General features: G+C 45.6%; 1 protein-coding gene across 2 annotated transcripts in view; it reads left to right on the top strand.

Moving 5' to 3' along the window:
• Positions 1-25,539, top strand: part of TCP11L1 (t-complex 11 like 1) — a 47,350-nt gene that overhangs the window by 3,075 nt on the left and 18,736 nt on the right. The window contains exons 1-5 of one of the 2 annotated variants that reach the window (XM_019551332.1): positions 4,543-4,629; positions 9,170-9,349; positions 18,187-18,319; positions 21,948-22,068; positions 24,956-25,176. In XM_019551332.1, the coding sequence (XP_019406877.1) occupies positions 9,193-9,349; positions 18,187-18,319; positions 21,948-22,068; positions 24,956-25,176 (632 nt within the window). In that variant the 5' untranslated portion in view covers positions 4,543-4,629; positions 9,170-9,192. Of the gene's footprint in view, positions 1-4,542; positions 4,630-9,169; positions 9,350-18,186; positions 18,320-21,947; positions 22,069-24,955; positions 25,177-25,539 lie in introns of those variants that run through there. The other variant, XM_019551333.1, reaches the window with a different exon arrangement.

Below are 25,539 nucleotides of genomic sequence, written 5' to 3'. Positions count from 1 at the left end.
CATTGGGGAAGTCCCTGCTCCCCCGAGCACTACCAGGAGTGACCAGGAATAACAGTCACAAGCTGGCAGAGGGTAGATTTTAGGCTAGATATCAGGAGGCGCTACTTCAGTCAGGGCGGCTAGGGCCTGGAACTAACTTCCAAGAGAAGTGGTGCTGGCTCCTATCCTGGGGGTCTTTAAGAGGAGGCTAGATGTACATCTTTCTGGGGCCATTTGACCCCAGTACTCTTTCTTGCCGTGGCAGGGGGTCAGACTAGATGATTTACTCAGGTCCCTTCCGACTCTAGAAACTATGCAGTTGCATGGTACTAAGTGTTTTTAACGTATTTTTTGTTGTTGTTTTTTTCCCTAGTCTTAATCAAGTCTTCTGTCTTTTAAAAGGCTGTTTTGAGAGAATGTTATTCAATTTTTTCCTATTTAGCACCTTCCAAAAGTGTAATGAGTACAAGTTTAGTGTGTGTGTATGTTCTGCTTCATCTGGTTCCTCTGTGCTACAATTTATAAACACATCCTGTTTGTTTTTAACGTATTTATACCTGCTACCCGGGGACCTGTCTGTTTCTATTCATAGAACTTGTTCTAAAACCCTTCTCTCTTCAATATTACCTAATCAAAAGGGTTAGCAGTGCCAACTGTGGTGGCTCTTGTTATGTATACATCTGCCCACTCTAACACCCTATAGTCATTTTGCAGCTAGCAATATGCATTTTAACACCAACATTTGCATGCAAGGAATAGTTGTGTGTTCTGTGACTGATTACAGGAAAAAATCAACAGTACTCGGTTCTTAAAAGGGAAGTTGTTGAATTTATTTGAATTCAGTAAATGTTGCAGGCATAAGGATAGAACATAGCGACCTTCAAAGATTATCCAAGCTTGACTATTGAGCCCAGTCCAACATTCCTTTTTCTTTATCTGGCTGTAACACTGAAATTTAACACAGAACCCATTTACATGCTAAGTTTTGACTTGAACTTAATCTAAAGCCCTTGTTCAAATAGCTGATTATTGAAAAGGTTCTATTGAAGTAATGGTAAATAGAGAAAATGCATTATCAGCAGTGAACAATAGTCACTGTAGGCAAACAAAACAAAATAGTAAAACATTTGCTCACATTGCAAAAGCATACTAAAGTGACAGTCCTATTTAGTTATTTTAAAACTGTTCTCTATTCTTGTCTGCAGCCTTAAACAATGAAAGGTGTATGTATATCAAGACAGACAAGGTTATTTTGGTAAATATGATGACTTATAGTAGTCCAACTAAATAGTTCTTTGCAAGCTTTCAGGTATAAAGCTGAGATGGGGGGAGATGGTCATAACTGGGCAAAATTTCCTTCCCTATGTTTCCCTTTTAAAATCCCTCTGACCAGCTCTTCAGGATACTCTGAGAAGCTGGGGCACCAGCTGTTATTCATTTAATACTCACATGCAGGTGCTTTTTGTAAGCATAAAGTGTCACTCCTTTTGAAAGGGTGAAGCCAAACCACAACTTTACATTTAAAGGCAGAACTCCAGCATGTCACTCTATCTTCTGGCATGCTTGTGTTTTGTCATGAGAAGTACAGGGGAAATGCACGTGCACACACACCACCCCTAGTACATGTTTGTTACATTATAAAGATACTTCTGTATAAAATAAGGCAGGAAATTTACTTCCTCTGTATAAGTACGTGTGAGTTGGGTTTTTTGTTTTGTTTTTTTCCCTTTCATCTTTAGAAGTCCACATTTTGCTTGTAACTGAGCTACAGTGTTCATTTGATGGTGTTTTTAAAAGAAAAAAAAAAAGCAAAAAACCCTCAAACATTAAAATATATATTTTTATATATATAAACACAGGGCAGATACTTTACCATAAGGTGAACAGTTTTTTATAAAACAGCTTTGATGTATGTATCTTTCATGTTTTTGGGGGTGTTGGTTGTAGCTGTGTTGGTCTAAGGACATAGGCAGACAAGGTTCTTTGAGTAAAAGTGATCTCTTTTATTAAACCAACTAAATAGTTGGGGGAAAAAAATGTTGGTTTTTTGCAAGCTTTTGGGTACAAACACCGTTAAGGCAGAGGGAGATTCTCTCTTTATGATGTACTTGATTCCAAGATGAAGGGCATTCTTCCCCCCGCCCCCCATTAAGAAGTGTGTGGCAGGGGTGCAGATTACAAAGTCTTGTCTCAGTGTCAGATAATTCCAGCTGGAAGCTGTGGGCAGCAGTGGTGCAGAGCCTGGCTTGGCCAGGGACAGCAACAGCCATGTACAGATTCCTTTGTCCAGTGGCTGCTCCTTGCAAGTGGAGACAGGCAGGGAGCAGATGCTGGAAGAGTAGTCTGTACGCCTGTTGCTGCTGACCTGGGCTTCCAGTTAGAGTTGTTGTCATCTGATACAGGCACTAGGGGAGCTGCACAGTCACTCCTGCCCTACGTAGCAAAGAATAATTGTGGCAGTGCACAAATTCCTCCTTCTAGTCCACTTCCAGCCACTGGGGCAGGGAAGGAGGAACCTGCATGCTGCCAGAGCTCTCTGTGGTGTGAGGCAGGAGCAGCTCTGGGGCTCCCCCTCTGCCTCTATCAGCTGGGAGTTGGACAGCTCCAGCTGGGAGCTGTGGGGGAGCAACTGTGCAGGGAGCTCAGCTCAGCCAGGGACAGCAGCACTGTACAGGTTCCTTCTTCCAGCATCTGCTCCTTGCCAGGGATGGGGATAGGAGAGGGGGGAGCCAAGCAGGGAGCAGACATGAGAAGGAAGAACTGTGCACCATTGGAGTCCCTGGCTTAGCTAGGCTGCTCACACAGCTGCTTCCTGCAAGGCTGGGTAGGAATGGATGGAGCAGTACTGGGATTCCACTTGTGCCTGGATCTGCTAAGGACAGCAGGAAGGGGAGGGGGGCCTCAGGAGGCCGGCTCCCCATGCCCCTGCTGTCCCCACCACTTGCTCTGCTGCCTCTTTTTTTGCTGCAGCAGTGTGGGAGACAAATTTACGACAACCCTCCAATAACTAGATTCTAGATGTGAAAAATTGTAACAATGTTTCTAATTTTCCACATTTAGAATCTAGTTATTGGAGTGTTGTCTTAAATTTGAAATGTTCTTGGGTTTAGGTAAATACTAGAGGTGCATCAGTATTGGTTGCCTATCAGATTGTCACCAACTTTTTAAAAGGAAATTTATATTATCAGCTTTTTTTCTGCATTGTAGCTAATAATGTTCTGATTTGATTAATTAGGCCTTTTGGCTGGGGCCCCTGGATGCGTGGGTTCCTTCCCATGAGCCAGGGTGATCCTGTCCTGTCTTCTGTGGTCAGAGGATTTCTCCTGACCAGAGGAATTCCCTAAATTGTCACTTATTAGGGGCTGTGGTTGGATCTCTGTTACTGTAACTGGTTAAATGAAGAGTTGATGTTTTCTAAAATGTTGACTTTGTGGCCTTAACAGGAAGTTCCTTCTGGTTTTTGTTTTTTGGTTGTTGCTGGGTTGGTTTTTTGGTTTTGTTTTTGGGGTTTTTTTGGTTCACAAATCAATGGATACTGATATGGTAATTGGATCTAGTACTGAAAAAGTCAAGGCAAGCTTTGCATAAATAATCAGAAGCCAGAAATGTTAGGGGCAAATCAGCTTTTCAAAAAACTGTATAATGTTGTCTACTCAAATACAGCAGCAGCTGCTTCCTGAGGTAAGTCTTTGCCCCCACAGGGCTGCTCTACAGACCGGATTGGACCCCTGTGCCAACAACGCATGCCAGCACTGGACCTGGGCACACTGAGCAGCGGGGCATGTGCTATATGAGGGGCTGCTGCCTGGCTCTGGCTCTGGCTCTGGCTCTGCCTGCTGCCTCTGGTGCAGGGGCCTGATGCACAGATGCTGAAACACCACCTTGGACCCAAACACAGAGTTTGCCTTGAACATTCCTGGGGGTAACCGCTCTTCTGGCATGGCTTAGTACTCGTGGAGGTGTGGGGGCTTAAAGCCCACTTTGGAAATGGAAGGCTCCTCCCTCTCATTTCTGTGGCCATAGCCCTGAGGGCAGGGGAAGCTTGGGGGTGTCTGAACCCCAAGTCTCTGGGCTTGGGCCTGCATGTAGCATGCCCACCAAAAGATGTTGGAAATATCTGAAGCCTGGGGCGGTGGAGGATGTTTTCTGACTGTAGGGCCACTTTATGGTTCTGGACTGCCTCAGCTTTGCACTTGATTTTGGTTGGGAACACGCACAATTTCTTTAAAAAAACAAAACCAAACCCCACAACACCCCCCCGCCCCGTGTGGCATGCATGCCGCAGTCCGGGGCTTGTGGCCCACGGGGTGCAGGCTGCCCTGCAGCCATACTCGGTGGGCCCCGCACAAGGCCCAAGGCCGGCGCTGGGGCTCTCGCGCAGGAACTGTCTTTGGGCGCCGCGAGACGCTTGCTACATGCGGGCCTGGCACCTGCACCCCGCGCAGCTGGGGGCCGAGCCCGAGTGTCCCAGTGCCAGCCCTGGCCTGAGCGCCTCGCACAGCCGAGCTCAGACTGAGGTGGGACGGCGCAGCCCCGCCCCGCCTGCCTCGGCGCTGCGTGTGCGCAGGGGCGGGGCGGGCTCTAGAGGAGTGCCGGCTGCTGCAGTGCTGCTCCGGCCCGACCCGGCCCTGCATCGTGGCCGCCGACCGGGTAGGTGCTGAGTCGGGGAAGGGGCGGGGGGATTGGACGGCGGAGACGAGCTAGCCATACGCATGCAGCTTGGTGCCCCTCGGCCCCTTGCTCCAGCAGCGCCCCCTGGCCCCAGCCCCGGAGAGACCCGGGCTGCAGGGGCCTGGACCAAGCCGCACGCGGGAGGCGCTAGCTGTGCCGGACCAGGCCGGGAGGGCGCCACACGCGTGTTCTTCCCAGTGAACTGCAACCCGGCTCCTCCCTAGCCTTTTCAGCAATGAGGCAAACGTCGGCCCTGCTTCCAGAGCGGCACAGCCGAGTCAGGGACCTGTCTGCCTGTGTTTCAGGGAGCGTGGCTCGGATTCAGGGTTGGCCACGCCGCTGGGTGACCCCGGCGGGGGGTGCAAAGCGACGGGCTCCTTTGGGAGTGAGCACGTGGAAGGGGTTCTGCGGGACAGAAGGTGCCACTGGCAGGTTTGGAAGAGGCATCGTTGAGATCTGGTTGCCAGAGCCCACCAGCCATGTTTGTGAAGCCTCCTGGCAGATGGGAGCCACCAGCAAGAAAGATGGTTGCGAATGAGGGAACTCGACCAGCAAGTGTGGCCACTTGCCTTGTTGCTGAGAAGGCTGGTGATCAAATGGGTAGCCCTTCTTCAGCATCCCCTTGTACTAATGCAGTCAGTCAGTGGTTTAATAAACACTTTGGGTGGGAGGGGGGGAATTGCACAGCCTTGCAATAACAGTCCCTGGCCTTCTGTTTTGTAGGCACCGGCTGGTGAGTGTCTGTAGCATAGGCCCGATGGGCTATTGTGAAAGAATCTAGGAAAGCTGGAGCTTGTGGTTATCTCCCACTGATGTACTGTGTGACCTCGTTCTGTGCCTCTTCTCTATTCATAAATGCTTCCCCTACTCTCACGTATTGGATGGTTAAAATGCATTAATGGTTATGACCTGTCTGGCTACTAGTTAAGGGGGGGGGGTGTTTAGTGGACAATGGCTGGTGCATGGTGTGAGGAAAAAGGGAATTAAGCCTTTTGTCTCTTGGGCAAGGGTGTCATACTAACACTACCTCTCCTCCAGCCATATCTAGATAACAGGGCTAGATCCTTGTAGGCTAGATCCAGATGCAGTGGCAGGATGAGCTGTGGCCACAGGGGTTACACGGCTGTTGCTTGATGCACTGCCGCCTTCCTGCCTGCTGCCAACACACATCCCCAGTGGGGTTCTGTACACTGGATTTCAGTGGTGGCCTCTGACCCTGCTTGCCTTCCCCTGAATTATCGGTGCCTCTGGAAGGCCAGATGACACAGCTCTTCAGGCTGGATCCAGCCTGCAGGCTGTAGATTTGACACCCTTGCTCTCAGTTGTAAATTCTAGATTTGAGGAAGGATGGTCTTGTAATTAATATACTCTAGTGGGGTTCTGTTACTGGCCTGTCTATAGATTTGGCAAAGTCATTAAGGACATGGCTACATTGTGAACTGAAGATGTGAGTCTTGCATGTTTGGGTATATTTGTGATGGATATAATTTAGCTATCAGGGATTAATTGCAGCATGGCAACCCAGTTTAGTCACCAAACCATACATACCTAGGGTCCACAGAGGCTTGTACTCTGATTTCTAGCTTACCCTGAGCTCTGTAGTACCATGTCTTCGCTCCTATGAGCATCTGTGGTAGCTAGGTTAGAGCTGCCAATGCTGCAAATTCTGTTTTTGTTTTGCTGCCAAATCTTGACAATTCAGATTTGTCAAGGTTTCTGGGATAAGAACAGTCTCCTAATCTATCTAAGGGTAAGTACAATATCTAGCACAGTGGAGCCCTTCAGGCACAATTGTGTTACCAAATGTAAGTTCATATGTTTGTTGTTGAGTTCTCTGTGTCCTCCCTACATTAAGGTAATATAAGCAGGCTCAGTCTCTTAATGGCTGTATAAAAATGTAAACCAGCTTCTTATAAATTCCTTGGTATCACTTGTTCTTGGTGCATGCTCATCTGTACAGGCTTTGGGCTCCTGGTTGCCTTTAATAATCTTGGCATGCTTCTGGATCCGTTTTTCTGTTGGCAGCTTCGCTTTTCCATGTTTTGCAGCCAGCAATATTAAGTGCAAAATGTAAGTTTTTTCTTTTTAAGTTTATCTAAAGGATATTTGTGAGATGGGAAGTCAGGAAGATGCTGGATACTTCATTTTTAGAGAGATTATATATTTCTAATACTGTACTGTGTTTCTAGCTTCCCTTAACCCACTTAAAGTTATGACCAATAAACAGAAATTTACTGTTTCTTAGGATGTTTTTAAATTGAATATATGTAAATTACATCTTTCAGAAGGGGGAAAAAAAATCTGTGTGAAATGGTCTTTTGTTGTCCCCTTCAACAATTTCAACTATTTTTGTAGAGTACTTGGAGTGACATAATACTATACTGAAAAATCCCACATCTAATAAACAACTTGGCTATAGAGATTACAGTGCATTTTACTTTTATTGTGTGTAATTAACATTCCTAACTTTTTGTGGATTAACATTCCTAACTTTTTCCTCTTACAAGGAAGTCCTGTTTTAACTGGCTTCCTATTGATTACGGGAGGGAGGGGCAGTATTAATAAACAACTGCAGAAATTAATTTTAGATCTAGAACACATTATGAGCAAAGCACTTTATTGTACTTCTTAAGAGGAAGCATGTATAATATTAAGGTTAAACTTTTTTTTTTATAAAAACAATGATATGTCTCTAAAAAGTCATACCTATGTGACCAACCTGAAAAGAACGAGGAGATTCGTTTTCCTCGTATCTATGCATGTTTTAGTGAGAAGCAGTACCTGATTTTATCATAGAAGTAGGGTCAGAAGGGACCTTGTAGATCTTCAAGTTTGACCCCCGGCCTGGGCGGGAGAAAAACTGGACTCAAATGAGTCCAGCCAGGAAGGCATCAAGCCTCTTCTTAAAGACCCCCAGGGTAGAAGCCAGCACCACTTCCCTTGGAAGTTGGTTCCACCTCCTAGCCACCCTAACTGTGAAGTAGTTCTTGTGGATGTCTAATCTAAACCTACTCTCCAATAATTTGTGTCCATTATTCCTTGTTATGCCAGGGGCACTAGGGGAAACCGTCTCCCCCAAACCCTTCTGGTTCCCCCTAGAGTTTATAGACGGTCCCCCCTCAGCCTTTTTCTTGTGAAGGCTGAACAGGTTTAGGTCCCGCAGTCTTTCATTGTAGGGTCTGCCCTGTTGTCCCTGGATCATACGGGTGGCTCTCCTCTGGACCCTTTCAATGTTGTCCACATCCCTCCTGAAGTGGGGCGCACAGAACTGGATACAGTACTCCAGCTGTGGCTTGACCAGCATCGCATAGAGGAGGAGGATCACCTCCTTGGCTCTACTTGAGATGCACCTGTGGATGCACGACAAGATCCAGTTAGCCCTGCCAACCGTGACCTCGCATTGTCGGCCCACGTTCATCTTGGAGTCAATGACTCCAAGATCCCTTTTTGCCTCCGTGCTCTCAAGAAGGGAGTTTCCCATTCTATAAGTGTGCTGCTGGTTTCTACTGCCTAAGTGCAGCACCCTGCATTTGTCAATATTGAAACGCATCCTGTTTGTTAGCCCACTCCTGTAACCTATCCAGATCTTGCTGCAATCTTTCCCTCCCTACTAGTGTGCTGACCTCACCCCAAATTTTGGTATCATCATGAATTTAAACGAGTTGCTTTTCACCCCGTCGTCCAAATCACTGATGAAGAAATTGAACACCGCAGGCCCAAGGACCGAACCCTGGGGGACTCCGCTGCCCACTTCCCCCCAGGTCGAATATGACCCGTCCACCACCACCCTCCAAGTACAGCTCTTGAGCCGATCTGCAATCCATCTGACTGTGTAGGCATCAATGCCACAGTCGCCTAGTTTTTAATGAGGATGGGGTGGGAGGCGGTGTCAAAGGCCTTGCTGAAGTCTAGAAAGACTACGTCCATGGCAACACCTGCATCCAATGCTTTTGTGACCTGGTCATAAAAGGCAATCAGGTTGGTCTGACATGACCTGCCCCTAATGAAACCGTGCTGGTTGCCCTTGAGCATCATCCCTGAAGCCGGCCCATCACAGATGTGCTCCTTGAGGATCTTCTCAAAGAGTTTCCCTAGGATTGAGGTAAGACTGACAGGCCTGTAGTTGCCCGGGTCCTCTCTCTTCCCTTTTTTGAAGATGGGGACTATGTTGGCTATCTTCCAATCATCTGGCACCTGGCCTGAGCACCACCAGCGCTCGTAAAGCCGTGCCAACAGCCCTGCAATAACCCCAGCTAGCTCTCTCGACACTGGGGTGGAGAGCATCTTTTGAGAGCTTGTCTGGAATAAACATATATTAGTGGGAAGCTACCTCAAGTATTTTGGGGGCTTTTTTTAGGGTTAAAAAGGAAAAAACAATCTATAGAAATGATATGATGTCTGAAGATGCACCTATAACCAAATAGGGAATTCTGCTTGTTTTGCTTGTTCTGCAAAATCAGAAAATGTTTTAGATTTATTTGCTTTCTGTTCTGTGTTTGTTTTTGTTTTGTTTTTGGAGAGGGAAGGGTGAGAGCATTGAAAATGTCATCTCAGGATCCTGACAAGCCATATACAAGTGAAGGAAAATCGAACGATTCGGCAGGTACACGAGGGGACAGTTTGGACAACCCGAATCAATCCATTAGAAAAAGGATACGACAAAGCACCCGAAGTCCAAACGGAGACAACATGTCAAACTGTAAGTAAATCTTTTATTAAAAGAAATGGGATTTATATTTTCTTCCTTTTTTATAACAAAAAAAATACATTTCCCTTGCTTCCTGTTTCCTATACAAGGTGCACTATGTACTGTGCAGAAATATATATATTTTTCTCTTTTCATTTCTGGGGTCTTCTAGGTTGTGAGGCAATGCATAGGCAGCATGAGTAAGGCTGTTGTCTGTTAAAGTAGGTTTCCTTGTGCTGTTCTTTCTACTGTGCATCGAATGAGGCCTCTGGTTTCAGAAGGCCTTCATTTCTCCCTGAAGCAGGTTGGTATTACAGTTATAAATAGGAAATATATTCCAGAAATTAAAGTTATGGGAAAATTGAAAACCCTTTTGTTGCCATGTTATAGCTTTGCTATCTTTTCTCTAAATTTCTCCCCAACATAATTGCCATCCACCTCCTCCTGAAGAATAGTTGTTCCTTAGTTCACTGTTTATAATTATTGGGCCAAATCCTGGAATCTTTACTCAGCATTGTGCAAAACTGTCTTTGAATAAGATTTTTTGCATGAAGAAGGACTTTAGGATTTGGCTGTTTGTCACTTTTTTTTTCTAAAGAATTGTTTTTCTTCGCTGTGCATTTGAAATCTGTATTGCAGAGAGCAGGGATTTGAATTTAGACTCTACTCAGCATCCATGTCCAGTTACTGTGTGGTAAAGAAAACAGTTTTTAGTGTTTTTAGCAGTCTCTTCTATTGCTTATTGGGATCAACATTCAGAATTCTTGCGTGAAGGAAATGGTTGTGGAGTTTTGTTGGCTTTTGAGGGAGAATGTAAGTTCTGTTGTGGACAGGTTGAGGTCTGCTGGAGTCTCCTATGAATATTTAAAATGGTATCTTTTAGAATATTATAGGTTCAGTGCTTGACCACTCTGTCAGAAAGTTCCTCCTGATTGCCAACCTAAATTTTCCCTTGCTACAGCTTGAGGCCATTCCTCCTAGTCCTGTCCCCTGTAACCACAGAGAAAAGCCCAGTCTCTTTCCTCTCTCTAATGGTCCATCACTTATTTGAAAACTATATTCAGATTCCCCCTTGGTCTTCTCTTCTCTGGGTTAAATAACTCTAACTCATTCAGTCTTTCCTTGTAAGTACTGCTTCCTAGGCACATAATCATTTTTGTTGCTCTACATTGGACTCTCCAATCTGTCCACATCCTGCTTGAAGAGTGAGGCTGAGAACTGGACACAGTACTTTAGGTGAGGCCTCACCAGTATGAAATAGAGCAGAAGATCCATTTCCCTTGATTTACAATGTCACTTTTGTTAATAAAGCTCAGGCTGCCTCTTTTGCAACAAGAGCACCCTGTTGGTTCATATTCAGTTTCTGATCTACCATAACCCCCATGCCCTTCTTTGCAGTAGTGCAGCCTATCCAATGATTCCCGAGTCTGTATTTGTGAATGTTATTATTCTGTCCCAAATGCAGGACTTCATATTTGTTCTTGTTGAATCTCATCTAATTGATTTGCAGACCAGTTTTCCAATTAATCCAGGTCATTCTGGATCCTAGCCCTGCCCTCCAGTGTGTCTGCAACTCCACCCAGGTTGGTGTCATCTGCAGATTTGGTAAACATGCCTTCAGTCCCATCATCCAAGCCATTCATGAAGGTGTTAAATAGTACTAGACTGAGGACAACCCTGGGGAGTCAGTATCCCCACAAGCATGTGACAACATCTGTTGTAAACTTGTTTGTTGAAAGGTTGTTGGCAATAGGGTCACAAGGTCTGCTCATGCCTAAAGACAAACCAGAAAGCAAAGGGGGAGAAAAATGCAAGATACTTAGTTAAAAAAATTACTTGCGTGTCTTAAGTATTTGCAGGATCAAATCCCAACATAGTGTGTTATGTGTATGGTACTTACATGATCCAGTTCACTTAAGCTTTCTGGACTATTATACTGTAGCATTTGTTTTATAAATGGATGGATTTCTCTGCAAAAAATCAAACCTTCAAGATGCAAAGATACCTTCAACTCCTGCTGTTGAAGTTAATGTAAATTAATCATTTTCAATTGTAATACTACAAGAAAGTGATATGCAGGTTGGCAGACTGTTGTGTTGTGTTAGAAGTTTGCTTTTAGAATTTTATCTTCCCACTTTGGTATTTTTTCCTTTTTTTTTTAAGGTAGGATCTAGGTAAGATGCAACTGTTACCAGCAAGTTCCCAGCTAAATGGAAAAGTAAAAAAGAATCCCAAAGGACATTTTATGTGTATGGATAAATAAAGCAGTTACTTCAGAAAATGTAGCCCTTCTCATGGTTTTTGTGGATGGTTTCTTGAACCACTGATTACAACATTTTATAAGTATTTCTGTTTTTAAAATAGTGTGCACTATTTGTTGAGTGTTGATGGTGCTATACCAAACAGTGCAGGCATTTCATGTGGAACTTATGCTTATACTAATGGGATGAATGCTCTAAGCTGGAGGTTCCCAACCTCTGGGCCACAGCCGGGAGGATTGACTGCTGCACCTGAAGTCCAGAAGTGACTGGCATACTGTGGACTGGCAGCCAACCCTTGAGTTGGCTGCTAGTCTGCAGGATGCTGGTCACTTCTGGTCCACGGTCTAAAAAGGGTGGGAACTGCTGCTGTAAGCCAGAAGACCTTGAAGTCTAAGATCTGGGCAAGATGCCTGGTAGGAAGTGCAGTTTTGTGTTGCATCATTTGTACGAGCACTGACTATAGGTGCGTACAAGTAAGGTGCTAGACAATTTTCTGCAGTGAGTAGTAGTAAGTCTTGGGTCTCTTGCTTTGTCAAGAATGCCAGGTAAAAAATGGACCAGGACTGACAAGTGTGTCTGCAGAAGTATGAGTTTAAGTGCATTCTTTAGAATATGGAACTGATGCTTAGCTATGCTCTCCCTTCTTAACCTTGGCTACTACCGTTGTTAGGCAGAAATAATGTGGCAGCCAAGCAAGAGCACTCTCGTTAAAAGTTAAGTGCACATTTGTCTCTTACACTCGCCACTTTAACCTTTCAACGTTCCTCTCAGGAATTGTGCAAGATTACACTCTAAGCAATATGACCCAAGCATATAGGGTGCTGGTGAAATTGAAGAGATGCTTACAACAAAATGGAGCTTATAGTTCTTGACTAAATGAATAAACAGCACATTTGTGTGTGGCAGATTAGTGGTGAAAGCTTTTTTGACACTGAAAAGGCACTTCGTTAAAAGTTGCTGCTAATATGAACCTAGCCAAGTCAACCTGCTAGCCTATCCAAAACAAATCTATTCATGTACTGTTTGAGTGGATGAAGAGGGTTTTATTCAGATTTGGAAGCACACTGTCTTTTTTGCTGTAAGATTTTTTTTTTTTTTTGCCAAGAGGATAATCATAGAGACAAGATTATCACAAGTTCAATGAGAGGAAGCGGTTAGTCCTTGCTTTTTCCTTTTTTTTTCTTTCTGCTTTTTGCTTTCCTTCAGTACAGATGGACTCAGAGAAATCTTGCCAGGCCTGTTTATCTTCTGATGGCATAATGATCTGGCCTCCTTTCTATCAAAGTACCACACCAGAAAAGTGCTTTTCTTTTGTTTTTAACAGGAGCTTGCAGAAATAACTTATTGTGAGGCATGTCCCGTTCTGTTGCAAGTATTGTCATCAGTGCTTCTACAAGCGCAACTTGAGGATTTTGCTCCTAAGGAACTTGCTCTCTCTATTGCAGTGTGTCAAAATTATGCTTCATTGATCTGTGTTAATTGTACCATCAGGCTTCATAGTTTGTAGGGTCAGAAGGGACCTGAGTAGATCATCTAGTCCGACCCCCTGCCATGGCAGGAAAGATTACTGGTGTCAAATGACCCCAGCAAGGTGTTCATCTAACCTCCTCTTAAAGACCTCCAGGGTAGGGGTCTTGGAAGTTGGTTCCAGACCCTAGCCGCCCTGACCATGAAGCAGCGCCTCCTGATATCTAGCCTAAATCTACCCTCTACCAGCTTGTGACCATTGTTCCTGGTCAATCCTGGCAGTGCTCGGGGGAACAGGGACTTCCCCAATGCCTGCTGATTTTTTTCCCCCCCCCCCCGACTAGTTTGTAACAGGCCACAAGATCCCCCCTCAGCCTTCTCTTGTGGAGGCTAAACAGGTTCAGGTCCCATAGCCTCTCCTCATAAGGCCCGCCCTGCTGACCCCTGATCATACGAGTGGCCCTCCTCTGGACCCTCTCCATATCGTCCACATCCCTCCTGAAGTGCGGTGCCCAGAACTGGATGCAGTACTCCAGCTGTGGCCTGACCAGTGCTGCATAGAGGGGGAGGGTCACCTCCTTGGACCTGCTGGAGATGCATCTGTGGATGCATGACAAGGTGCGGTTGGCCCTCCTGACTGCACCCCCACACTGCCAACCCATGTTCATCTTGGAGTCAGTGATGACTCCAAGATCCTTTTCTGCCTCTCTACTGACAAGAAGGGAGTTCCCCAACCTGTAGGTATGGTGCCGGTTGTTCTTCCCCAGGTGCATCATTTTGCACTTGTCGGTGTTGAATCCCATCCTGTTCTCATCCGCCCACGCTTATAACCTGTCTAGGTCCAACTGTAGCCTATTGCTCCCTTCTAGAGTGCCCACATCCCCCAACATCTTGGTGTCATCAGCAGATTTGAACGGGGTGGTTTTTACCCCCTCCTCCAAGTCACTGATGAAGATGTTGAACAGTGCAGGCCTGAAGACTGAGCCCTGCAGAACCCCACTGCCCACATCCCTCCAGGTCAAAAATGACCCATCCACTACCACTCTCTGGGTACGGCCCTCTAGCCAGTTGGCAACCCAAATGACTGCATGGGTGTTGACACCACAGTCCCCCAGTTTCTTAATGAGAACAGGGTGAGAGACAGTGTCGAAGGCCTTCTGAAAGTCCAGGAAGACTATGTCCACTGCTACTCCTGCATCAAATGTTTTGGTGATCTGATCATAGAAGGCCACCAGGTTGGTCTGACAGGATCTGCCACTGATGAACCCGTGTTGGTTGCCCCTAAGCATGAAATCCCCTGAAATCCCCTGCTGGGCCCTCCTGGATGTGTGCCAGCATAATTTTCTCGAACAGCTTGCCTAGGATCGAAGTAAGACTAACTGGCCTATAGTTTCCCTATAGGCTCCCTATAGGCCTATGGGCTCTTCCTCTATCTTTTCTTACTGTTGCTTGCTGCTAACACAGTGGCACTTCCTGCATTGCAGCAATGTCAGCAGCAGCCTAGAATGGCATGTTATCCAGCCCAGTGGTTTTCAACCTTTTTCATTTGTTGGACCCCTTTGGAAATTTTGGAGGTGCGGGCCCCTTTCAATTGTAAGTCTGGATATTCCCATACTTACTGATCATAGTAATGTTTCATGGACCACTTAAATATAGTCTGCGGACTCCCTGGGGTCTGTGGACCAGAGATTGAAAACCACTGACCTAACCTAAATTAGGGCAAATTAGGTTCTCAGTATATTCAGGGAGCTGATGCATTTTTCTGATTTGCCATTGTACTAGCCAGTGACCTTTTCACCTTCCAATTTCTGCACCAGCAGGCTTCCTTTTCCTACCTGAAGGCCAGACCTGACTTTCATTCTATAGGGTGCAGGTATGCCACCTCCTCCCTTTCATTTTTCTGCTGCATAACAGAGTGGTACTTGTACTACGGTTTCACGCTATTTGCTGTGAACTGTTTCTTGTTGTGAATTATTTAGATTTAAACGGAAAGAGCCTTTCAGCATCAGCACCATATTTAAGTCTCAAGGTCAGTGTGGCAGGGCACTGTGTGCCTGCCATGTTAAGGACCCGGGGCTGGCAGTTTCCAGGTGCCTAATGAGGCGGCCATTTCAGGGCTGCCTATATAAACAAGGCAGTTTGGCTGCTAGAGGGCAGCCAACAACATCGCCTGGCTTGAGGGCTGCTGAGTTTCATCTGGAGGTAAGGGAGGAGCTGTAGGGGATGGTAGGAGGCTCCTGGTCCTGGGTACAACCGGAAACTACACCCTGTCGGGAGTGGGTGGCCTGGTGGAGCTCCCAGTGCCATGGGAGCCCCCAGGAAATGTCAGGCCAGTGATCACCTCGGTGAAAGGCAGGTCGGGGCTTCTTAACCTCTAGCCCTCACCTTAAGGTGGGTTAAGTACACTGGAGGTAGTTGTGGGGGTGCATGCCCCGAGGAGGAGAGTTGGAGGCCAGGTACAGCCAAGGCCGCCTGAGCCCTGTGGGGGTTTGAGACCCCGAAGAGGAGAGTTGGGGCCAGGAACAGCTACGGCCACCTGAGCCCACCTGTGGAGGGAAGCCCCGAGACCCCAAGTAAAGGGGACGTTACGAGCAGTGTGGAGCCCCCAGTGTGGTGGGGGGGCAGCGTGTGGAGCCCTGTGAAGGGAGAGGGGGCTCAGCCAGAGAGAGAGAGAGCGCGCTGAGTCCTGACCCCAGTAAGTCCTCCAAGGTGGGGAGGCAGAGTGTGGGTCGAATATAACACTGGTAGTAGCACCACGACCTGATGCCGGGGGGGGAGTGAGAGTCTTCTGTGAGACCCTGATGCACCAGTTGTGGTGTGAGGTAACCCTAGCTCCCCACATCTGTGGAGGAGGACCCAGAGAGGAGGACCCCAGAATAAGAGTATGGGTCATACATCAAGGCCTGCCAGAGCTTCCCCTGACTGGCCCAGGCAGGGGCCAGGACCAGGAGGGTCAGAAGGGCAAGGAGGCCCACTGGAGGGATGCCCAAGAGCCAGGGGCCTGGGGTCCCAACTGGCCTGGATGTGGGCTGGGGCTAGTGTGAGCTGAAGGTCCCAGTGAGGGGACCACACCTGAAGGGGAACCAGTGGCAGGAAGAGATATGGCCCAGTATGATAGCAGCAGAGTCTGCCTGAAGGGAGGAACTGGGGTGGGGGTCCTACAGCAGGATTCTGGAGCCCATCATGGGGGACTGGCACATACGAGAACATCATGATGTCATCTGCGAGGCTTGGGCTGCGGTGTAGGGAAGGAATGGAGCTGCAGATGGCGCCCTCTAACAGCGGGGCAGTAAATGGGCAGCCTCCCACCTAATTACATCTATTAATTAATCAATTGAGACCAAGGCATGGTGGGTGAGAAAGCAGGCAGTTTGCCCAAGAACAGGTGGGCGGGCTACGTGGAGATAGGCCCCCTGTTAGTCATTATTAAGTTAGGAATGGCAAGACACTGGTTTCAGGAAAGAAGGGGGAAAGAACTTGATGTAAGAGTAGAAATGAAGGAGTTGGCCATGATTTTGTTATTTCTTAGTATTGTTTATGCTAGACTGCTTTATAGATGAGCTCACTGCCCTGAGGAGTGTACAGTCCATATGAATTTGTACACATGATAATTGGGGAATGAGGTACAATAGTAATCTCCAGGAATAAGCAGTGAGGTGGCATCTTGTTGGCTCCATTTTACTGTATTTCTTCATATAGAACATTCCCCCAAATAAGATGCATATCTTATTTGGCAGAATGCAGAAGGACTCTTCCTATTAACCAAACTGTTCAGAATCATTTTACTCAGTTAAGATGCACACATCAACTTTCAGTTACTAGTTTTAGAGGGGAAAAGGTGTGGGGTATAAAAATAATTAAGTTATTTACCTGTTTTAAAATAATGCTTTCCCCACTTCCTTATGGGAAGGACTTGACTCTGTAGTCCTAAAAGAGGTTTGCTACTGTAAGAATGGGTCAGAGACAGTCTGAAGGAATACGTACGTAAACAAGTACCGAACTCAGAGGAGGATCCAGACCAGGGGCTGAGGCTATACAAGAGGATCAGAACTAGAGTCCAAGCCTTACATGTGCACTTTACTGCAGCACTGACTAATTAACTCCACAGTAAAGTATCATCTACACATGCGTTCATATCAGGTTGCATAAATAAACTAACTCTGATGTACAGTAGTACTAGAACAAGTACTATACTACAGCAGAGTAGTTGCGTGTAACAAAAGGTGCATGCAGATGGTGACTGGGCCTGCCTGGGGCATGAGGGTATTACAGTGTGGGAATATTGCTAGCCAGCTAGCCTTGCACTGTAGTACCCTTGTGCCCCAGCCAGCCCCTCCACAGCACATCTGAGCTGGGTTAGAGCAGACCTGGGCTGGCACACTGGACACCTCCCCCCGGGCTGCCTGATATTCAGGGCTGTTCCGCCCCAGCTCAGCATGCTGTGGTCCTGGATGCACGTGTAAATGCTACACCCAGAAGTAAAAAATTCTGGTACAAACCATGCCAGAATTTATTGCTACAAGCTAAGTGCACATGTAGATGCACCCAGTAAGTATTATTCATATCCATAGGCTGGCAGTGTCAGAAGTCAGGGAATCCAGAACACTAACAAGTATGGTAAGCAGGAGCAGAGAACCAAGCAGAAGCCAGGCTTCAGGGTAACAAATACAGTTGGTTTAGGTTGTGAAGCATAGAGCAGCCAAAGCCCAAATGCAGGGCCTGGGCCTACTCTGCAGTCAATGACCCTTGTAACTGGTGCTACTCCGAAATGAGTTGGCCCTGCTAAAGGTGCAGATTTATTCTAACCATTTCTAGAGAAGGACTGGAAGCAGCAGAAGTTGGAGGCGTGTTAGGGTGTAGAGCGTCAGCTGGTGACTTCTGGAGCACAACATTGCTGGGGATGTGGTCCTTAGAAGTGGCAATGATAGATCTAAGACGGGATCGTCAGCTGGGAAAACTGAGCAGATCTAAGACTGGGGATCCTCAGCTGGGAAAGTCCGCTGGTTCTGCTGCTCTTTGTATTATCTAGCAAGTGAATGGGGAGGCCATAAATGATGGGGCTTATAATCTTGGCCCTTAACTTCTCAAGATTAAATATCTGTTACTTAATTTATGTTACAGCTAGTCCCCCTCGGTTTGTATCAGCAGAAGAACTGATGGAAACAGCAAAAGGAGTTACCAACATGGCACTGGCACATGAAATTGTAGTCAATGGAGACTTTCGAATTAAACCAACTGAATTACCAGAAGGCAGGTAAGGTGGTGACTTATGGAAATTACTGTTTGTCTTTCACTCATCTGCACATGAAGAGTAGAATATGCAGAGTCCTTTGGGGAAATAATGTTATGACAAGAATCATTTCATCTGTCTTGGCTTTTCTCTGTTCTTTCATTCTAGCACTACGGTTTCCTTACTTCTGTGATTTTTTTCTTTGGTGCTATTAGAATAAATTATTGTTTTTGGGGTATAAGTCACTGGATCTTACTGCATACTCGCATGTATTTGATACAGGCACCATCTTCAGACAGTGCCGTCATTGTCACTGTCGCGCACACCCCTCCCCCGCCAACACTTCTTTGCCCAAGCACAGCAGACAGATCTTTTAGATACTTTGTCACCTACTGGTCCAGGCTATTCCAGAAATATTCAGTATTGGAACCTTTTACAAGAAGGCAGTGGATGGCCCACCATCAGTACAGTATAGCATCTTGTCTCTGTGGAGGCCCATCAGTCCTGATTTAGGGCATGGACAAGTCTCCCCCAAGTGGAGGATTTCCTGATCTCCTCTGGTGTTGATAATTGGGGCACCCTCCCCAGAATTCAAGTCACTTCAGACTGAAACAAACAGTCATAGGAAACATTTCAATTTCCTTCCCCACATATAGCTTTATTGTCTCCCTAGAGAGGCAGTCCTCCCTCCTCTCCCTGTGCTTGTATTCTAGGAGTTCTTATTTGGGGTTGTGGACACACAAGATACTAAGACAACATTAATTTGTATGTGTTTTCCTGGATTATTCTATAGACAGGACAGTTCTTCAGGAAATCAGTGAAGGACATTTTAGTGCATGCTGCTTGTTTCTATGTCTACATGATTGGAAGGAATTGGGTCCCATGCCCAATTTATACCTGTCTTGCACTGGGATCACTCATTGTCCCCAGGGTTCTAGGAAAAAAAACAGTAACAGTTTGAAGGGATGAACTCCAGGAAACGGGTCCAGAAAACCTGGACCTCTTTGGCAGAAAAGCCTTTCTTCAGTCTCTCTACATTTCTACATTGTGAATTAGCAAGTGAGGATTATGAAACAGCTTCCTGGCATAGTAGAGGGCAGTATCACTTCTCCTTTCCAACTTCTCAAGGGTGTGGAGAGCAACTGAAAGAGAAGTACTAAAGGTGTCAGTGAATGATTAAGACCTCCTCCAGGTTTGTGGCTGCAGCTATTACTTTTGCTCTGAGCTTCCTGGCTGCAGTTGTCCTGCATTCCTAGGGAACTCAGAGTAGCCACTCTCTTGGCCGTTTAAGGGAAATGTAGCGGAAGTCTTCTCAGGAACATAGGTAAAGGGTTTATTTCAAAGAACCCATGTCTTTATCCTGTCCTAGACCTGAAGAACCTGATCAAGCATGTAATGTCAACTCAGATTCAGTATGGTAATATTTGCCTCCAATATTCTATCTCTATAAATCCAGGCTCTCAAACTGCAGGATTTGTCCTTCCATGTCTCAGTCCAGTCTGCTTATAGGAAGCCATGTTTCTTGGCCTCTGTCACATGGGAAGTCTGCTTAAAACAACAGTGCAGCCTTTGGTTAGGATGATATCACCCCCAGATTAACATTAGTCTTCAACACAATGTCCTTCCCCAAATGGCAATATTTTATATATATTAATTTTTTTTTTAATTCAGATATCCTCACAGCCACCAGTTTCTGCATCTGCCCTGTCATGGCACAAAAATGTTGTCTCTTGGAAGCTCATGGAATACACTATTCACAGTCTGATTTTTGGAAATGACTTGGGTTTCCGTTACCTGGTCTAGGAGAAGGATCCAAGGAAACTATTTATAAAGCCTCTGCTAAGGACAATGCGGTATTGAGAAATCATGCAAAATTCAGCTTGAAGGGGGTGTCTGGGTTTCATTTGAACCAGCTGATGATCTTCTTTGTCATCTTTCCCACAAGCCAGTGGTCACCACCAGCCAGTCGATCTTGATTAACTGGTCGATCATGAAACCTCTGACAGCTGATCTCAGTCTGTTGGAGGCTCCACGACTGGAAGAAGCAGGATACATGGGGCTGGGCTGGGCTGGGCTGAGCCCCGCCTGCTGCTGCCCAGGCCAGGCTGGGAGAGTAGGGTCAGAACCTAGGCAGCTTGTCTGGGAGGCAGGGCAGAGGCTGGCGGAGCGGGGCGGGGCAGGGACACCCTTTACTTACAAAAAGTGATCTTCATTATAAAAAGGTTGGAGACCACTGCCCTAAGCTTTGTCCTCCATGAAGGATGACGTTCTATTGTGTGCTGTTATGTTCTGTGTTGATGGTATTCAGTCTGTCCCTGTCCCTCTTCATGGCACTAAGGTGCCCCTCTTTGGGACAGGTTATTTCCTTGCAATGAGTTCCCATTCAGTCACTGTATTGTTTTATGCCACCAGATGACATGCGTGCCATGCATGTTGACTCTGAAGGCTTTCTGCCAGAGCTCCAGCGGCACTTTTGTTCTGCCTCCAGAACATCCACATTTGAGAGATGCAAGGCAGCTGAATATATGTTTTAAAACTTTTTGTAAGGGGCTAGGCTTTGAAATCTGATGCCAGATTTGGAAGAGTAGAGCTCCAGTTTGTGTTCAGCTGATCCAGCTGGTACTCATCCTTACCTCCCCAAAGGGTAGAGTGGTTGCCAGTTATCTGCAGTAGAATTCATGCTGACTAAAAGTACTAAATGGTTCTTCAGTATATTGTATGTCCATCCCATGACCACCTCTTCATCCCTGCTTTGTGTTCTTAGCTAATAGAAATTTTGAATCATGTGAGGTCAGGGCCTTTTATACCCTTAAATGGAAGCATGAGGAGATACGGTCTGTGTGCAAGAGCAAATTCTGACAATGGCTCAAAGGGCTAGAATAGCTATGGAGTAAATAACTGTATTTTTTTCATTTTCAGGCATTGCTTGAGCTTTCATGGTTAGTGGAATGAGAACCGCAAGCTTTTCTATGCTGCTTGCATAAAATAGTATTTTCATTTCCTCAAGAATGTGTCGGCTTCAGATTTGATGCGAGTTTGTGCAATGCTGCTGAAGTAAAATTAACTGAATAAAAAAATTAGAAGTAGGAATTACTGATTGAACCAATGAAGTTATTTCAGAGTTCACAGCAACTTTGAATTTGGCTCTCCAGCTCAAATCTTTAATGCTCAAGTGTATGGAAAAACCGTGACTTGTGCTCTTTGCTATGAGGTAAATTCCTCATGAGTAATACATTCTGCATTAAACCTTTTGAATTTTACTTAGGGGACTTGTATCACTTCTAGGACATTTAGTTAAGTACTGCTATAAAACACTGACATTGTTCATAGGAATCTGAGGAGACAAATTTATAACTTGATTATTATCTTCCCTTTACTGGGTTACTTTTAGAATTTATCCTTCACCACTTGCTTTGAAAGATTTTGTATTTGTAAATTTCTTTGTATGTTTCTGTCATGTTAGTCATTGTAAATCCATTTTTTAGGGGGTTTTTTGGTTTGCTTGTTGTTGGGTTTTTTGTTTGTCTGCTTCCTGGTTAAAATGGCAAGGGTTCTTCTCTAAACGTTGCTAATTTATATATAGCATTCTTTAACAATGTTAATTGTGATTGCAGATTCAAGTATTAGCTTCTGATATTGTGTTTACTCACAGCTTGGAGAAAAAAGTGAGAGAGATTGTACACAAAGCCTTTTGGGATTGTCTGGAAGCCCAGTTAAATGAAGATCCACCAACATACGATCATTCAATTAAACTTCTGGGGGAGGTAAAAGAGGTAAGATGATATATGTAGGGTAACCATATTATTTTTTTTAGGAAATCCTGGACATTGCCACCCCCCCACCCCCACCCTGGCTAATCCTCATCCCTGACAGGAGGAGCAATGCCCAGCCCAGCCTGCTGTCCTCCCCGACCCCCAGCTGCTGCTTCGGAGGGTGCCAAAATACAAGTTTACATGGGGCACCACACATGCACGCAAAAGCAGCCCATACTTCTAGCAGCACTTCCCCCACCCTGGCTGATCCTTACCCGAGGCAAGAGTAGCAGTGCCCAGGCCAGCCTGCTCCCTGCCTCCACCTGCTGCTCAGAAGAAGGTGGGCCGGGCAGGGTGGCACAGGACATTAGTTTACACTTTCACCAAACTAAGAAATCTGGTCCTGGCCAAACTGAGACTTACAGTTATTCTAATTATATGGCACAAACATTTCTGTAAATTATGACACAAATGGATACAAGTATGCAAACAATGCTTACTTATAAAGTAACCTGTTAATGCTACAATTGTAATATATTGATGTAAAATGTTTAGTGACGGTGTAGATGATAACTTTTTACCTGTGGACTGTATGCATCTGCCTGGGGAAGAAACAGTCAGATATGAGAGCCAAACATACCAAGCAGTATAGGAGATGAAAGTAAGGTTGCTTCAACGTTAACTTCATAGTTGAATAATGGGTTGGTATTGTTACCATATTTACTCATGTACATATGCACCTTTCTCCAAAAAATCAGCCCCATAGAATTGAGGTGCATGTATTAAGTTGGGAAGCTGATTTTCTGCCCAGGATAGAAGCACTTGGCTTTGATTCCAGTCTCGCTGTGCGGCTGTTGCATTACTTTTCAGGCAGCTCAGGGAGTCAGTTTACTTAATAGCTCTTTGTTCATCACTCTAGAGCAGGGGTGGACAATCATTTGGACTGGAGGGCCATTTAACAAGTTTTGGTGAGCTGTTGAGGGCTGCACACATGCAATTAATGGTGTTTAACAACAGCTCTACTTAAAAATTATGGCATTTATGCTATAAACTCCATACTATAAATGCTGTAACTTTTGTTTTTTGCACGTCACCATATTTCCCCACGCAGTCCCAAAAATAAGTTCCCAAATTACCTCACACAATTACCAGTTTTCCACACTGAAAAGCTCACGTTTTCACACTTTTTCAGAAAAAGTTCCTAAATTACCACTCAGTATTCCAAATGTATTTTCATAAACAGTTCCCAAGTCACCACAGACAACTGCATTGCCACAGTTTTTCACACAACTTCCCTTGCACCCTCACCCTCCGGGCCGCCTCGCTGCTGACCTGGTGCAGGCTACGCTGCACTACCTGCTATGGAGTGAGGCTGGGTGGTGCCGGGCATGCTGGGAGCACCATGTCCACCACCACCACCTGGAGTGCAGTGTGACTGCTGCAGGCTCCCCAAGAGCCGTGAATTTGCATGGGCACAGGGCAGGCAGTGCGGACCAGTGTCCCATCAGCACCAGCTCCATGGAGGAGCAGCCTGTGTCTGCCTACTGGTCAGCCGCAGCCCCCCAGGCCTTGAGAGTGTTCGGGAAGGGATGCATGAGGCAGGGCTGCCACTCATTTCCCTGTGGGACACTTCTGGGATGCTTTGCCACTCTGTCCATGTACAGAAGGCCCCTGGGCACATGCTGCTCTTCCCCCTGCTGCTGCACACTGCTGATGCAGACTGCCCCTGAAGTGCTGCTGCCCTCCTCTGGGCAAGGGTGAGCATCAGGCCCTGCTGCCCTCCAGTGGACAAGTGCAGGCATAAGGGACACGTGTAGCAGTGGTTCTCCATCTTTCATGATGTTTCCACACTTGATCAAAATAACACTTGTTCATGAACATCATACAGGTATATGCAAAACTTATCTACAGGCCGGATAGAATCTCTTGGTGAGCTGGATACGGCCCATGGGCCATATTTTACCCACCCTTGCTCCAAAAGTGTTAACAGTTGTCTCTCCTTTTTAATGGTCTTGATAGTCCCCTAATTAAGCTAACCTTTTTTAGGATAATTCTGCTGTCTTCTAACTGGTCCTTACCCTCTCTTACTATTTCACAGCCTTGGAGGTTCTTTAATTCTTTTCAAAATCTTAAATCTACTTAATGGAGACCAGTCTTCAGTAATAGCTGGTGTTTCAGCTCTAGCTGAGCAGGAAAGGGAGGGTAAGTCGGCTGAAGAGTATACCTTGTCCCTGCTCTATGCAGCCATGATTCTAGAAAAACCTTCTCCTCATCCTGCTTTGCAAAAAAAGTGCTCATTATATTCTGGGACATGCTGTATGTGAGAAAATGCAATAATTATGCAGCATCTAGAGGGTGCAGTCAAAGACTGGCATAATGTGTGTGCGTGTCCTCCACCCCAAAAGATGATCCTTTCCCAAAGAACTTAGAATCTAAGGAGCAAGGGTGTCCAACTCCTTAGGCTCCACGGACTGGATTTGGACCTCTGGCGGTAGAGTAGTTGGTTGTTAGTGTCTCTGTCTTGTGGCTCTGGAAACTAGGGGGCGAGTGCTGTTGCTCTCCTTTCCCCAGCCTCTGATTTTAGTCCCCAACAGTGACCAAAGACCCCAAATCTGGCAGCAGGCAAGGGGATGAGAGAATGAGCAGTGGCAATTTTTTTTCACCGCTGGATTCTAGAGCCACACTAACAAGCCACCTGGGCTGCAGTTTAACCACTCACAGGGTGGAGGGAAATTGAGGTTTAGAAAAGATACTGTGTGATTTAGGCTTAGAAAAATAAATTGCCATATGCCACATGCATCCAGTGTGGAACTAGCTTCTAGTCCAGAAAATTATTTAGCTTTTTTTCTATGATTGAAAAAATGTTTGATATGAAAAAATTAATATAGTGATAATTGTTTTCTTTCAGACTCTTCTCTCTTTCTTACTGCCTGGTCATTCTAGATTAAGAAATCAGATTACTGAAGTTCTTGATTTGGACCTGATAAAGCAAGAGGCAGAAAATGGAGCCCTAGACATTTCTAAACTGGCATCATTCATCATTCAAATGATGGGGACCCTCTGTGCTCCAGCTAGAGATGAGGAAATTAAGAAACTAAAAGACATTCATGAAATTGTTCCATTGTTCAGGTATGGAAATAACTTTTATGAATCATGCTGTGAATCACTTCAATTATTTCAGACTTGCACATGAGCCTTTTGTTAGAGAGCAAAATATTTCCTGTATATGCTAGCGGCATATACAGCCTGTTAACACAAATACCGTTCTACAATTTTTAGAAGTGGCATGGTGGGGTAGCTGGGGGAAGGGGGTGGAATATTATGGACTGGAAATTACAGTAGCCAGTAGTAAGGAGCCTTTTAGATACTGGTGAACTGAAGAGTTTTGTTAAATTCTGTGTCATCAGACACTCCTTTTTCTTTTTCTTTTTCTTTTTCTTTTTCTTTTTCTTTTTCTTTTTCTTTTTCTTTTTCTTTTTCTTTTTCTTTTTC

The sequence above is a fragment of the Crocodylus porosus genome, unplaced genomic scaffold (genome assembly GCF_001723895.1).
Source record: "Crocodylus porosus isolate Cpor-Errol unplaced genomic scaffold, CroPor_comp1, whole genome shotgun sequence".
NCBI lineage: Eukaryota > Metazoa > Chordata > Crocodylia > Crocodylidae > Crocodylus > Crocodylus porosus.
Note: the sequence above shows the minus strand (reverse complement) of the source record. Positions and strands in the feature narration are given on the sequence as shown.